The 14889-nt window shown below is 45.0% G+C and overlaps 1 protein-coding gene across 1 annotated transcript in view; it reads left to right on the top strand.

Moving 5' to 3' along the window:
* The window catches only part of apip (APAF1 interacting protein), a 58556-nt gene that overhangs the window by 11575 nt on the left and 32092 nt on the right, over window positions 1–14889 (top strand). Inside the window, exon 2 of the mRNA XM_078220384.1 lies at window positions 8128–8228. Within this exon, the coding sequence (XP_078076510.1) occupies window positions 8128–8228 (101 nt within the window). The remainder of the gene's footprint in view (window positions 1–8127; window positions 8229–14889) is intronic.

Below are 14889 nucleotides of genomic sequence, written 5' to 3'. Positions count from 1 at the left end.
GCTTCAGCTTCCTGTTGCAGAACACTGTGCAAACTGGTGAATGATGCAACTTGTATTTAGCCTGCTGGTTGCCAGAAAATCTTGATTCACTGACATGTCATGAGGAGTGAAAGAATGCTGATGTAGGATGAGCATAGGTTTCAGATGCTCTGCATTAATAGTTAAGAATTTTACAAAAATCAAATAATGTAGGTTTACTGGTACCTACAAATACATAGCAATGCTGAAAAGAAAAAGCCTGCTATGTGTCATCAGGTGACACAAAGTTGAATGAAGCGAATTTATTTGTGACAAATGGTTGTCTATGATAAAAGTGCAGAAGAGTTAACTATCTGGTGATGGTGCCAATAAACCATACCTGCTTTAAAACTTCCTACAAGAAGTTTCACTTCCCTACCTGCCATTCTCCACCGCTGGATAAATATTTTCTCCAAAGTTACTTACTTTCACACCCATAGGCTCCCAAATACCTGTTTTCTTATTCTCCATTTGCCATTCTTCATCATTCCCTCACCTGCACCTTCAGTGCCTTCATACGCAGCAACATATTCCCATATCCTACCTTCCCCGAGCAGCCTCCATCTTCGCTCCCTCAGATCCAAAAGGTGCTGACTTGAATGCACCTGACTCAAAACTAGCTCACCCATCCATTACCAGATCTGGCCAGGACATACATTCCTGCATCAAGACTGCTGTCTGCTCTCATCAGTCTGGGGAGCCATGGGGCTCCATTTCTCGATTACCAATCACCTCCTTAACTGCCCCTCTCCCTCACCTCTAACAACAAATGGAAGTCACTCATTAATTTTCCCTTCCCCAAGTTAAAATCCATTGGTTAATAGGATGGCCACTGCCAGAAGCCACTAATACCGAACTGCACAGGTGGCGAAGTCGTCACATGCAGGGATGATGTTATTGTGCACACTTTGTCGACATCACATTCGGAGATCCAGTGAGGCTCAATGAGGGTAGGAACATTTTATGAAAAAGAAAACTGTTTCCTGAATCCCCATCACTTTGAGGCTGGTGTAGACAGGGAAAGGAATAAACACGGGTTCCTGCCACTGCTTCACTGAGGTATATTTACCAAGACACAAGATACTGGACATGGACCCATTCAGGAATGGATAGTGGCCAGACCGGCAAAAAACCAGGGCCGGGATTCTCCCCCAAAAAATCTAAGTTTTCCAACTTATAAGAAAACGGGTGTGTTTCCCGACGTTTTTTTAGCTTACTTACCAAAGTGAATCTTGGACACTCTGAGCATTGCAGAGTGCCTCAGTGGGATTCACACTGGAAAGTAGGGGGCGGGTCCTATTCCTGCCCAAGAGGCCAGCAGCATAGTGCTCGCCACTGCGCATGTGCATATCTGTCAGCGCAGAGATCGGCGCATGTGCAGTGGCCTCCCATTGTCGGCCCCCTCATCGCTGGCCAGCCCCATAAACCCCCGGTCGCTGACATTCCGACCCCCCACCCCCACCAATTGCTGGCCTCCTGGAACTCCCCAGACCAGTCCCGATGTCCTGCCACCCGACCAGCCCCAATTGCCCTGATACCCCCACCCTCAGACTACCGGACAGTCCTTCCCCCATCCCGATGACCAGCCCCTATGTACCGCAGCCCCCCCTCCCTCGGCCAGCCCCAATCCCCCACAATAGTCCAGACCCCCACCCCCCCGCCGATGACCAGTCCCGATCCCATCCCCCATCCCACCCACCCCGATGGCCAACCCCGTTTGCCCCCTCACTCTCTTTCCCAGCAATCCCACGCAGAGCGGCAGAGGGTCTCCACCCCAACCCAATCGACTCCCATTAGGCTATGGCCCCACCCCCCAGTGGGCAGTGCCAATTTGCCCCTTGGGCAGTGGATTATTTATCATTTGCAGCCTTTAGAGAAAGCAAACTCTGATTAGTATCTTTATTATTTTATGTAGCTGCCATCTTTCTTGAAAGTTTGCGCGAATACACTTCCCTGCTTTAAAAAAACAAATGTTGACAGTGTCTTTTCTTCCCAATCTTTCCCATAAGTCGACATCAAACAATGCCATCCTTTTGTTCCCTTATCCCTCTCTCCCATGGAGGAGAGAACTTCCAGTTATCTGCACCCTCATTGTTCTCCAACACTGTTTCTATTGCAGAAAAAAATTGCATTGGAGATTTGTTAATTGGCAGATAGTGGAGCTGGAGGTTCCCTAGGCAGCACAAGGCACCTGAGTGACCAGAGATTCTAAATTAATAGAATTATAAAATCCCTACAATGCAGAAAGTGGCAAATCGGCCCATCGAGTCTACACAACAATACCACCCATGCCCTATACCTGTAACCCTACATATTTACCCCCTGACACTAAGGGGCAATTTAGTATGGCCAATCCACCTAACCTGCACATCTTTGGACTGGGGGAAGAAACTGGGGCATCCGGAGGAAATCCACATAGACACGGGGAGAACATGCAAACTCCACACAGACAGTCACCCGAGGCTGGAATTGAACCTGGGTCCCTGGCGCTGTGAGGCAGCAGTGCTAACCACTGTGCCACCATGCCGCCCCAAATTTAACTGCAATTTCTTGCATGCTTACTGTTAATGGCCAAACAAACACACTGCATTCAGCAAGAATGCCTGACCAGTAGTTTTTCTCCCCACTCTGCACTGAGGGCCCTATTTTACCATTTTGATTCTAAGTGCTGGGCAGACTTGAAGCTGGGAGTGTTTCAGATCCAACTTTTACACCCGTTCTCAGGCGCCCCCATATGCACTCTGCCTGAAAAAATAGTAGCGATTCCGAATAGTGCTGCACAAGCCTGTGGGGGGGTTTAATGCACCCAAAACCTTGCAGCTCCGATCGACACCTCCAACTGCACACGTGCAGAAAAGAAATGATGGAATGCTGCTCCTCTGCCACATCCCTCCACATCTGCCTTCCCTCCACTGATCTCAGGCAGAGTGGCAGTGGACCGCCCCCCCTCCCCCCTGCAAACAACCACCACCAATCTCAAGCAGAAAGTCATCGGACACTCGGCACATACCTCTTCACTAACTCGAGCGCCCGAATTGAACTTCTATGGAGCGTGTCTGTTTTGCGCCGATTCTGGATGGGCGAACACAGTGGTAAAGGGGAAAGTGCCAGTAAAGTTGGGCGTGCAGCCCATTAAGTCAATTTAAATGCATGCAAATCTATTTAAATGGCCATCGCGCCTGTTTTGGGCGCGGTCCCGAGTGTGGCCATTTTCGGGCCTTGGTAAAGAGGGAACCGGCGCGGAGGCAGGCGGGGATCGTGCTACTCGCCTCACGCCTGACTTTACCAAGTTTCCGCGCCCGAAAACGGGCGCAACGTGATGGTAAAATAGGGCCTTGTGACTTTGGGAATCCCGAATGCAACTACCCTTTTCGTCTTCTCTTCATCTCCATGCTACCTCTTTGTGGTATCATTCCCAGACATGGTTTTTGATCAACACTGTGTCCTTGGCTGAATTATTGCTGCTCATTGTCATGCTTGGTTGCAAACCCTTTTTCCAACAACCTTTTTCTGGTTCCTGACATTTCTGCCTCGTGAACCAGTTTCTCTTTGTTTACTCATGATTTTTAACACTTTTATCAATTTCTCCACTCCAAAGACAACCCTAGCGTCTCTGGTCTCTCCGTATAACTAAAATCCTGCATCCCTAGTACCATTCTGGTAAATTGCATTCCTCCTACAGTTTGCTGCCCAAAATTGAACACAATACTCCAGCTGAGACCAAGCAAGTGTTTTTTCCTAATAATGACACCCTTGCTTTTGTATTCTAGAAAGCAAAGGATCCGATGTGTATATTTTTTAAAACACAATTCTCAACTTGTTCTGCCACTTTCAACAACACATTACCAAGTCTCTGTTCCCACGCCCGCTTTAAAATTGTACCCTTTTATTTATAATGCTTCCTATGCTGCCTATCAAAATGCCAAATTTCACACCTCTGAAATAAACTTCATCTGTTATGTGTCTGTCATTTCACCAGCCTGTCCTGCTTAAGTCTATTGCTATTCATTTGTGTGAATAGCACTGTTTAATGCATTACCATTGTTACCATATTAGGTACAGTATTTCTATACATTTCTTTGGGTCTAGTACAATAACTATTTATTCACACAGCCCATTGGTGCTATCACTCAATCAACGCTATCAAAATAGATTACTCAGTTAATCATCTTGCTGGGATTTTGTTTTTACATGATTTTCAACCAGAAGTCAATCTTTTACTCAGATTTATTCACAAATTAAGACATTACAAATGTCTTCTTGTTCATCCTTCAAGGCAAAGATGACTATGTTGATCATCTGGAGTGTTTGGTAGGGTTTCAGTGATGCTAAGATTGACCTGTGCCTGGAAGGTTCTGCTGTAGATATGATAGGATACCACAGACAATCGAGTTTTGGATGATTTGCTGTCTCAGGATTTCCTCTCCTTGTATTTTCTCTCTGCCTCTGATATGTGTTTGTGTTTGAAGATGGCTGCACCATTTTTTATTTGGTTATGTAGATGCAGCAATCCTGGACAAGTCTCTCCCAGGAGTCAAACTTAAAACTCCTAAGCTAAGCTTTCAGAGTGTCCTTTCTTTAATCGCCTTGAAATCGCACCCCAGACTCAAGCTGTCCAAGAAGATTGTTCTGCTTAAATGGCTCCCCATCCACTAACTTCAATATTAATTCCTTCCACATATGTGCACAGTAACTACAGTGTGGACTATCTACAATATACACTGCAACTTCTTGCTAGTACTCCTTTGAAACCAACTTCAAAGTCCATTCTAACAACCAAAAGAAGTGCAATGAGTACATGGGAACATGAACACTGCATGTTCCCCTCCAAACCACACACCATTCTGACTTGGAAATATATTGCTGCTCCTTCACTATTGCTGGGTCAAAATCCTGGAATTACTTCCCTAACAGCACTGTGGGTGTGCCTACACCACACAGACCACAGCGGTTCAAGAAGGCAGCTCACCATCATCCTCTGAAGTACAATTAGGGATGGGCATTAAATACTGACCTGGCAGTGATGACCATATCCCATGTACGAATAAAAACAACAAATCCATTTGGAGAGACTATTGCTTAATCTAGTCCTAGACCATTAGATTTGTCTGGCTAATTGCCCTGTCTTCCTCTTCCTCTTCTTTCTTCCTTGCAGTTGACCTGCAGTCTTTCATACTTTGCAACCTTCCTACTCAGTTACTGACTAACCTAGACCTCAATGTTACTTCCCATCCAACCAATTGAACCCTCCCCACCCCCCCAAGGGTACTGGTCTCCAGCCTACTGCTGTTGGATTGCCCATCAGATTGCAGGCTGGTTGTTTGTCCAGCTGCCAAAGGGAAAAGGGAGGAACAAAATAAAAATGGAATCCTGCGAAAATAAAATTGGCAGGACCTTCATTTCCTTGGCCTTGCTGCGTGCCTCATGAAATTTCAATACCTTCCCTGCTGTTGATAGTGGCCCAATCTACTGAACAAAACTTACCATTTGTGTAGCTGATGTCCTGGTGGAGCTGTTACTGGTGGTCCAGTCTACCTGGATTATTTCCTATTCAGTAGAGTAGTATTGCAGTGTTATTTATTCACTCATTGTCTTTGTTATCTTAAATGCATTAATTTAACTGATAATTTACAACTGATTAACTGATAATTTAAAATGATATAACTATTTAAAAGATGCCATCTACACATAATAATAAATGAAAAGTTTAAATTACAATTAAGATATCAGATAAAAATCATATTAATAAAGTTTAATGGAGTTAAATCAAAAAATGATAAATGTAATATAGTAAAATATTAAATGAATTATCTAATAATCCTGAAGGCTAGTATGCAGGTCCGGCAAGTAATTAGGAAAGCTATTAAAATATTATTGTTTATTGCAAGAGAAATTGAATACAAAAGTAGGGAGGTTATGCTTCAGTTATACAGAGCATATTCCTGCTGGAGAGGCTGGCAGCATAGCGCTGAGCGGGCCACTGTGCATGACCGATCTGTCAGAGCAGAGATTGGCGCATGCGCAGTAGCTCCGCACTGCCCACAACCATGTACCGCAACCCCTGCATCGCCGCCCATGCGACTCCTCCCCCCCCCCCCCCCTCATGGCCCAATGGCTGGCCTCCCCAAACATGCCTGGGCCAGCCTCGAACCCCCAGCCGGCCTCGATGTTCACCCCCTTGCCGCAGCCCCGATCTCCTGATACCTCCCTCTGATCCCTCCTCTGCAGCCCTGAGCCCCCCCCCCCCCCCACTCCGATGGCCAGCCCTCTGTCACTCAGCCCAAATACAGAGTGACAGCGGGACCCGCCCACCCCACCAATCACTCACCAGAGGCCCTGCCCCCCCCTCAGGCCTCGCCCCCATTAAGCCCCAACCCTTGACACTGACCATGCCTGGGTAGTGCCAAGATGCCCCCTTGAGCATTACAGGGCGTCCAGAGTGGCAATTCCCAGGGATGACCCCCGCCATCCCCCAGCACCCGACCCTCTGGAGTGAACCACTCCATGCTGGGTGGGGGGGAGATTTCAGTCCCAGGCCCGCTAATGGCACTTAAATTGGATTCAAATTCAGACTTGCATTATTTATTCAATCGGCGCGGAGCTGACGGTGCTGGAAATCCGGCTGCCGGACATACGCGGAGGCCGTGGTGCCCAGCGGGTTGGCCCACGAAACGGCCTCCACAGTGAGCTGGGAGAATCGCCCCCTGGAGTACTTTGTACAATATTGATCTCCTATTTAAGGAAGGATGTAAATGCATTGGAAGCAGTTCAGCAAAGGTTTACTAGACTAATACCTGGAATGGGCAGGTTGTCTTCTGAGGAAAGATTGGATAGGCAAGGCTGGAATTTAGAATAGTCAGAGGCAACTTGATTGAAACGTGTAAAATACTGATGGGTATTGAGAGGGTGATTGTGGAAAAGATGTTTCCCCTTGGAGAATCTAGAACTCAGGTCACTGTTTAAAAAATATGGCGTTGCCCATTTTAGAGAGTGATGAGGAGATTTCTTTTCTCTCAGGGTAGTGGAACTCTTCCTGAAAAACCAGTGGAAGCAAAGTCTTTGAATATTTTTAAGGCAGAGGTGGATAGGTTCTTGATTAGCAAGGGGGTGAAAGGTTATCGGATTGGCAGGAATGTGGAGTTGAGGTTAAAATCAGATTAGCCATGATCTTACTGAATGGAGGAGCAGGCTCAAGGGCCAAGTGGCCTACTCCTAATTAGTATGTTCATATCAAAAAAATGTTAAAGTATGCTATTTTTTAAATGATTTGTAAATGAGCAGTATTCAGCATGCATTGAAATTCAAATTAATATACACAGTATCTACTTGTGTGTAAAGTGAATTGAAGCATTGAGAAATGGTTTAAAAGTCATTTAAAATCAACTGGAAAGGCATAGAAATTGTAATCAAATGTGCATCAGGCCAGTCCAAGAAAGCTGATCATAGCAAAATGATGCTATGGTAAAGAAAGTTGTGACATATAAAAATTAAGTATTTAATAAATCTTTAAGCCTACTGCAATATCCAGGCAAGGAGGCTGTAAGATTTGTTGCATACTGGGGCTATGAAATCCCTGAACCTGTTTAATTCTGGGTTAGCTTTGGGAAGTTCAGCTCCGATGCTCCATCTAATGGCAGAAGTGGAGACTGCCCATAGGAAATCCTATTGAGGTGCTATCTGGAGGCATCACAGGGGATGGTGATGCCCAAAAATGAAGCACTTGACATACTTAGCAATTTAATAGCACTCACAAACCCACATTAGTATTGGAACCATAGAAAATTACAGCTCAGAAACAGGCCTTTAGGCCCTTCTTGTTTGTGCCGAACCATTTTTTGCCTAGTCCCACTGACCTGCACTTGGACCATATCCCTCCACACCCCTCTCCCCCATGAGCCCGTCCAAGTTTTTCTTAAATGTTAAAAGTTAACCACTTACCATTAACCATTTACCACTTTATCCGGCAGCTCATTCCACACTCCCACCACTCTCTGCGTGAAGAAGCCCCCCCTATTCATGTAGCTTCCTTCACCTAAGTTCTCTACTTCACCATACAGCCTTTTAACTGGATCATTCCAGAAGCTAAAAGATCTTCAATTGTTTCTGCAGGAAAAGGAACATCCACGAAACCTGATTCCAGAGCTCTGCAAGCAGTTTTATCATTTGGGCTGGGTCACTGGGACTGGTGGAGGCATCAGCCTGAAATATGGGTGAGTTTGAGGGGAAAGAGCATGTCTGGGGAAAATTGTGCTGTGTGCGTCATTGAAAGGCAGTTTATAAAAGGTATTCTTCCTCATGGCAGACTCCATGAGATATAGGAGTATCATTCTTTCCTTGTGTTTCATTAGTATGGCAGAAAAATATTAATCTTTCTCCACACTGAAACATTTCTGTATTTTATATCTTCATGTCAATTTTAGGTCAGATGTTATGAATGTAAACTGAGTTTCTGTTACCACTCGTTTGGAAATATACATTTTATTTATGTGGGAGTGGAAAGGGAGACGAATATAAAACTTCTGAGAAGTAGCTGTCAGCTTCCTGGGAAGGTAGTCTGCCTCTAGATATGTCATCGACAACTTTGCTTTTATTAGGCTGTAGTCAGCATTGGTGTCATGCCAGATAGAAGTTCTAAAGGCTTTATTGCTGCCTTGACTGAGTGCATATCTCTCCAGACAGTAAATAAACTGTTATCTACTTCTACATTCATTTGGGCAATAAACAAAAATAATTTATGTTATTACTAGAGACAAGTGGCTTCTAAAAAAGAACATGTTGAGTTTAGAAAGTCACCTTAGGTCTGACTAGACCGATTGCAAATACTGTAAATGAAGTCAGTTTTAGAGGGATGAATGGAGGCATTAGCTTTGCGCTGTGCTCACTTGTGCTGAAGACACCTGACTCTGTTCTCTTCAAATGTCAAAATTACTTGATGATGTAGAGGTTTCTGTATTTGGGTCTGTCAAAGGTTGTTTTTTCCATGTATTGGGATCCAGCTTGCAAGCTCTGAGATGGCTTTCGGTTTGGGACGTCCTGTGGTATGGGTTCCCGTGCTGACTGTAGAATGTAACCTTTTGGAATCCGCCATGCAAATCACATGACCAACCCTGTCTAGCTAACCTCTGATGAATATACTCTCGATGCCAGGTATGTAGCACTTTGCAGGAACTTCAATGTTGGGGATTTTGTCCTGCCACCTGATGTTGAAAATATATCTCAGATAGCAAAGATAGAATGCTTCTAGTTGTTTCTGGTGGATTGTCCAAGTCTCACACCTGTGAAGAAATGATGTAAGGACCACTGGCTGACAGACTGTTCTGAGACAAACTCCATGTTCTTTCCAAAGTCTGCAGTGAGCCTGGTAAGTGTTTAGCTTGTTTGTGCCAGGTGATGGTTGATTTGTCATCTAGCATAGTGTTATTGGAGAGAAACCTCTGCATTGAATGGAAGGGTGTGTTGTTCATAGTGACTGTGGGGTCTTGGAATATATGGCCAGGGGTGTGTAGATGTAAGATCTCTGCCATCTTCAGACTTATTGTAAGGCCAAAGCATTCTGAGGCTAGGGCATGGCAATCAAAAAGCAGTTGAATATCCTCTGGAGTATGTGCTACAAGAACAAATCTCCCACTCACTTGACGAAGGAGCAGCGCTCCGAAAGCTAGTGGCGTTTGCTACCAAATAAACCTGTTGAACTTTAACCTGGTGTTGTTAGACTCGTTACTACAAGAACAAAGTCATCCTCATCTTTGCCTACCTCACCTGTTAATCCTTCTGTCAATGAAAAGTACTTTTCTCCCCTCCCCCCCTCCACCCCCATCCCCCAGAAGAAAAATCAGCAGGCAGTGAATTTAATCTCAGATATCTTTTCTCAACAGACGTAAATTCAGCATAATCCCATTGGAAATGTAATTTGACCTGAATCACCTAATTTTTCCAGGAGCATGTTTCACATATCCCAAACCTGACTAATCTCTAATCTTTAGATAAAAGCAAAATACTGCAGATGCTAGAATCTGAAAGAAAAGCAGAAAATGCTGGAAAATCTCAGCAGGTCTGACAGTACCTGTGGTGTTCTGTGAGAATAGCTGAAACATTGGCTCTATTCTCTCGACAGATGCAGTCAGATCTGCTGAGTTTCTCCAGCATTTTCTTTTTTTGTAATCTCTAACCTTTGTTCAGACTAATGAATTTGTACTTGTGTCCTCTAATACTGTGCTTATTTCCAAATAGTTTGCTTCAATCTCATCATTTAACTATTCTCATGATTTGAAACAAACATGGGTGAAATGTTCTGAAAAATGTCCTGAAAATCTGTCCCTTGTAGGTGTTCAGATCTGCACGGGTTGAATCTTCTTCAAATCTTCTTGACCACCTGAATTTCACAACCTTCACCACACATTCACACAGAAAACAGTGCAGCATTAAGTAGCTTTAAAGCTGTGACTGAAATACTTTAACCTGAAATAGACTGTAGATATGAAATCAGTTTAAATTGAATTGCTGTCTGAGGGCACTTACGTAAAGTTTCTAATGATCCTAACTTCTGCTTAGTGCCAACTTGAACAACCTGGGTTCATTGGCATGGCATCACTGATGGGGATCAGAGCCTGCACTTCCAAAAGACCTACATAGGATCCCTAGTATCCCTACAGTACAGAAGGAGGCCATTTGGCCCATTAAATCTGTACCAACCACATCCCACCCAGGCCCTATTCCCATAACCCCACACTTTTACCCTGCTAATCTCCCTGACACCAGAGAGAATTTACTATGGCCAGTCAACCTAACCTGCACATCTTTGGACTGTGGGAGGAAACCCACGCAGATATGAGGAGAAAGTGCAAACTCCACACAGACAGTGACCCGAGGCCAGAATTGAACCTGAGTTCTGGCGCTGTGAGGCAGCAGTGCTAACCAACGCTAACCAGTGTGCTGCCCCTACATGGCTTGTAGGTGCCCTGTTCCACCTTATAATTCAAAGACTGACCGAGAGGATTCACAAAATGAAAAGATTAATGTAGTTGTTGATTTGCCAGGAGTTCTTTGCAGTGCGATGTTGTGACAAAATGGGACTGATTTGGAACATAGTGTTTGGCTGTACTGAAGTTATAGTCTTTGAGCACCATCTAGTGTTTGTTGTTTTTCTGCTTCATTGGAAATAGTAGATTTAAAAGTGAGTCATGTTATCAGGGCTTCTAATATACCTTGAACCTTCAGTGAATATTTCCTTGCATCTCAACATTAACTATCAAAATGTATTTTCAGGAAAACCACAGAGATAACCAAGTAAGGATCAATGCCAAATTTTGAAGATAAAATTTTTATTTCATGTTCATTGACTAGATGTGAGATTGCTCATCCCTAATTTCCTGAATGAGGTGGTGGTGAACCACCTTCTAGAATCACAGCAGTCCATCTGGTGTGGCTATTCCTATACAGTTCCATTTGGAAGGGAGTTCCAGGATTTTAATCCAGTGCCAGTGAATGAACGGTTATAAAATTCCAAGTCAGAATGGTGGGTGGCTTGGGGAGGAGAACTTGCAGGTGGTGGTGTTCCCCTGCATCTGCTGTCCTTGTCCTTTAGGTGGTAGAGTAACTGTATCTCTTTTTAAAAACAGAAGGAGACCTTTTTGCCCTTCTAGTCTGCACTGGCTCTCTGAAAGAGCACTCTACCTACCCCCACTGCCCAGCCAGGTTTCCAGAAGGTCCACCTTAAGAAAAGAATTCTGCCACTGAAGAAAGTTCACTCCCTCACACCTATAGGCCATTGAGGAAGCGAACAGCAACGTCATGTGCTGCGAGGAAGAGTTCCTGGGCAGCAAGAGGCCATAGCTCTGGAGCTGAAACCAAGGGAGAGGGGCCAAGAATACCTTGAGCACCAGGTCTACTGCAACAGACTCAGCTACCTGGAGATGTCTTAGCGCCAGTGAGGGAGGAGACTTTGACTGTCCGGGGAAATAGTGACTGACATCTGTGCCCCGTAATGAATTGTCTCCTCAGAATAGCCATCTACAGGTTCGATTCTGGGTAACAAGGGGTATGCTCTCTTAGGAGATGGCTTCTAACTCTCCTGCAAGATCCTCAAATTGAGCCCCAGCATAGTGCAGGCCGTCAATCTGCTCAAATAAGGTTTTGATGCCTTGACTGCTGTGATGGGGCTCTACAATCCATTCTTGCCAGGGTCTCCCGCATTGTCATCATGTGCTACATGCTGCACGTTGTGGCACAGCAGAGGGGTGTAGTGCTTCAGGAGAAAGAGTGCAAAGAAGCTCCCTTGTTGACTGTGGAAAGGGAAGGTGGAGAAGAATAGGCAGGAGACTCAGAGGAAGAGAACTCAGATGTGTAGGGTGAACCTCAGAGACACGGCACCAGAAGAATCTGGAATGTAGAGAGGGCCTATACAGGATGCCATTGTTGTAAGGGATTTACTGATCCAGCAACAGTTCAGCTGAGGGACCCTGAGGAGCTGATGATGGAACACATGCTTGCACTGAACGAGGCCTGAGCCTTCACATGGAGGGCGATCAGACAACATTCTTCACAATTCCCTCATCAAATATACATTGACTATTGGCTGCAGTGTCTACTGACACTGATGAGAACTTGATATTATTTGCTTACATTATAAATACTGATATAGGGCTGTAAATAGCATGCAAACCATTGCGGAACCCAGATAACTTGCTTCAGTAGTGAATGAAACAACTTATCTACCAAATACATGTATAACACACCACTGTGTTAGCTGGCAGGCGGTGGCATAGTGGTATTGTCACTGGTTTAGTAACCAGCGACCCAGGTTCTGGAGACCTGGGTTTGAATTCCACCACAGCAGATGGTGAAATTTGAATTCAATAAAAAACAACGTGGAATTAAAGTCCCCTTGAAGCCATTGTCAATTCTGTTGACTAATATTCTTCTTTGTTCTGGCCTATATGTAACTCCAGAGCAATATGTTTGATTCTGAAATGGCCTAGCCAGCCATTTAGGGCAATTAGAGATGGGCCCAGCAAGGGGCACCCACATCCCTAAATACATTTCTAAAAGTGATTCACTCAGCTATCAAAGTGACATGGTGTCAAGTGAACATGCAGACTCCTATGCAGTACTTCACCAGTATGTAGGGGCAGTAATTGTCACTGGAAGCTGCACAGAATCCTGCGCCTCCTCTTGAACACCCATTGACACAGCTTACAGAAGGAGGCCATTCAACCTATTGAGTCCATGCTGGCCAACAAAAATTTAACTACACTAATCGATTTTCCAGCGCTTGGCCCGAGAGGTTACGGCAGTGCAAGTGAATATCTAAATACTTCTTAAATGTTACAAGAGTTTCTCTCTCAACCACCCTTTCAGGCAGCGAGTTCCAGACACCCACCACCCTCTGAGTGAAAAAGTTTCTCCTCAACTCCCCTCTTAGCCTTCTACCTCTTACCTTAAATCTATGCCCCCCCCCCCCCCCCCCCCCCGCCCGGGTTATTGACCCTTCTACTAATGGAAAAAGTATCTTCCTGTTCACCCTATCTATGCCCCTATCAGGTCCTCTCTCAATTTTCGCTGCTCCAAGGAAAACAGTCTCAGCCTATCCAGCCTTTCCTCATGGCTCAGACCCTCCAGCCCAGGATCCTGGTAAGTCTCCTCTGCACCCTCTCCAGTGCAGTCACATCCTTCCAATAATGTGGTGACCAAACTGCACTACAGTAATCCAGTTGTGGCCTAACTAGTGTTTTATGCAGTTCCAGCATGACCTCATTGCTCTTCTATTCTATGCCTCAGCTAATAAAGGCAAGTATCCCATATGCCTTCTTAACCACCCTGTCTAGCAGCCCTGCTACCTTCAGGGATCTGTGGATATGGACTCCAAGGTCCCTCTGACCTTCTGTGCTTTCCAGGTCCTACCATTTATCATGGTGTAATCCTTTGCCTTGTTAGCGCTCCCGAAGTGCATTACCTCACACTTTTCCAGATTGAATTCCATTTGGGCTCTACACACCATCAGTCCATTGATATCTTCCTGTAGTCTATGACTATCATCTTCATTATTTACTATCCTACCAACTTTCATGTCATCCATGAACTTCTTGATCATACCCCTATATTTAAGTCCAAATTATTAATGTACACCACAAACAGCAAGGATCCTAGCTCCAAGCCTTGTGGAACCCCACTGAAAACAGACTTCCAGTCACAGAAACATTCCTCTATCATCACCCTCTGCTTCCTGCCTCTAAGCCAATTTTGGATCAAGTGTACACTTTGTCATGGGCCCTTACTTTTTTTTTAGAACAGTACAGCACAGAACAGGCCCTTCGGCCCACGATGTTGTGCCGAGCTTTATCTGAAACCAAGATCAAGCTATCCCACTCCCTATCATCCTGGTGTGCTCCATGTGCCTATCCAATAACCGCTTAAATGTTTCTAAAGTGTCTGACTCCACTATCACTGCAGGCAGTCCATTCCACACCCCAACCACTCTCTGCGTAAAGAACCTACCTCTGATATCCGTCCTGTATCTCCCACCACGAACCCTATAGTTATGCCCCCTTGTAATAGCTCCATCCACCCGAGGAAATAGTCTTTGAACGTTCACTCTATCTATCCCCTTCATCATTTTATACACCTCTATTAAGTCTCCCCTCAGCCTCCTCCGCTCCAGAGAGAACAGCCCTAGCTCCCTCAACCTTTCCTCATATGACCTACCCTCCAAACCAGGCAGCATCCTGGTAAATCTCCTCTGTACTCTTTCCAGCGCTTCCACATCCTTCTTATAGTGAGGTGACCAGAACTGCACACAATATTCCAAATGTGGTCTCACCAAGGTCCTGTACAGTTGCAGCATAACCCCACGGCTCTTAAACTCCAACCCCCTGT

Source organism: Mustelus asterias, chromosome 9, assembly GCF_964213995.1.
Source record: "Mustelus asterias chromosome 9, sMusAst1.hap1.1, whole genome shotgun sequence".
Taxonomy (NCBI): Eukaryota; Metazoa; Chordata; class Chondrichthyes; order Carcharhiniformes; family Triakidae; genus Mustelus; species Mustelus asterias.
Note: the sequence above shows the minus strand (reverse complement) of the source record. Positions and strands in the feature narration are given on the sequence as shown.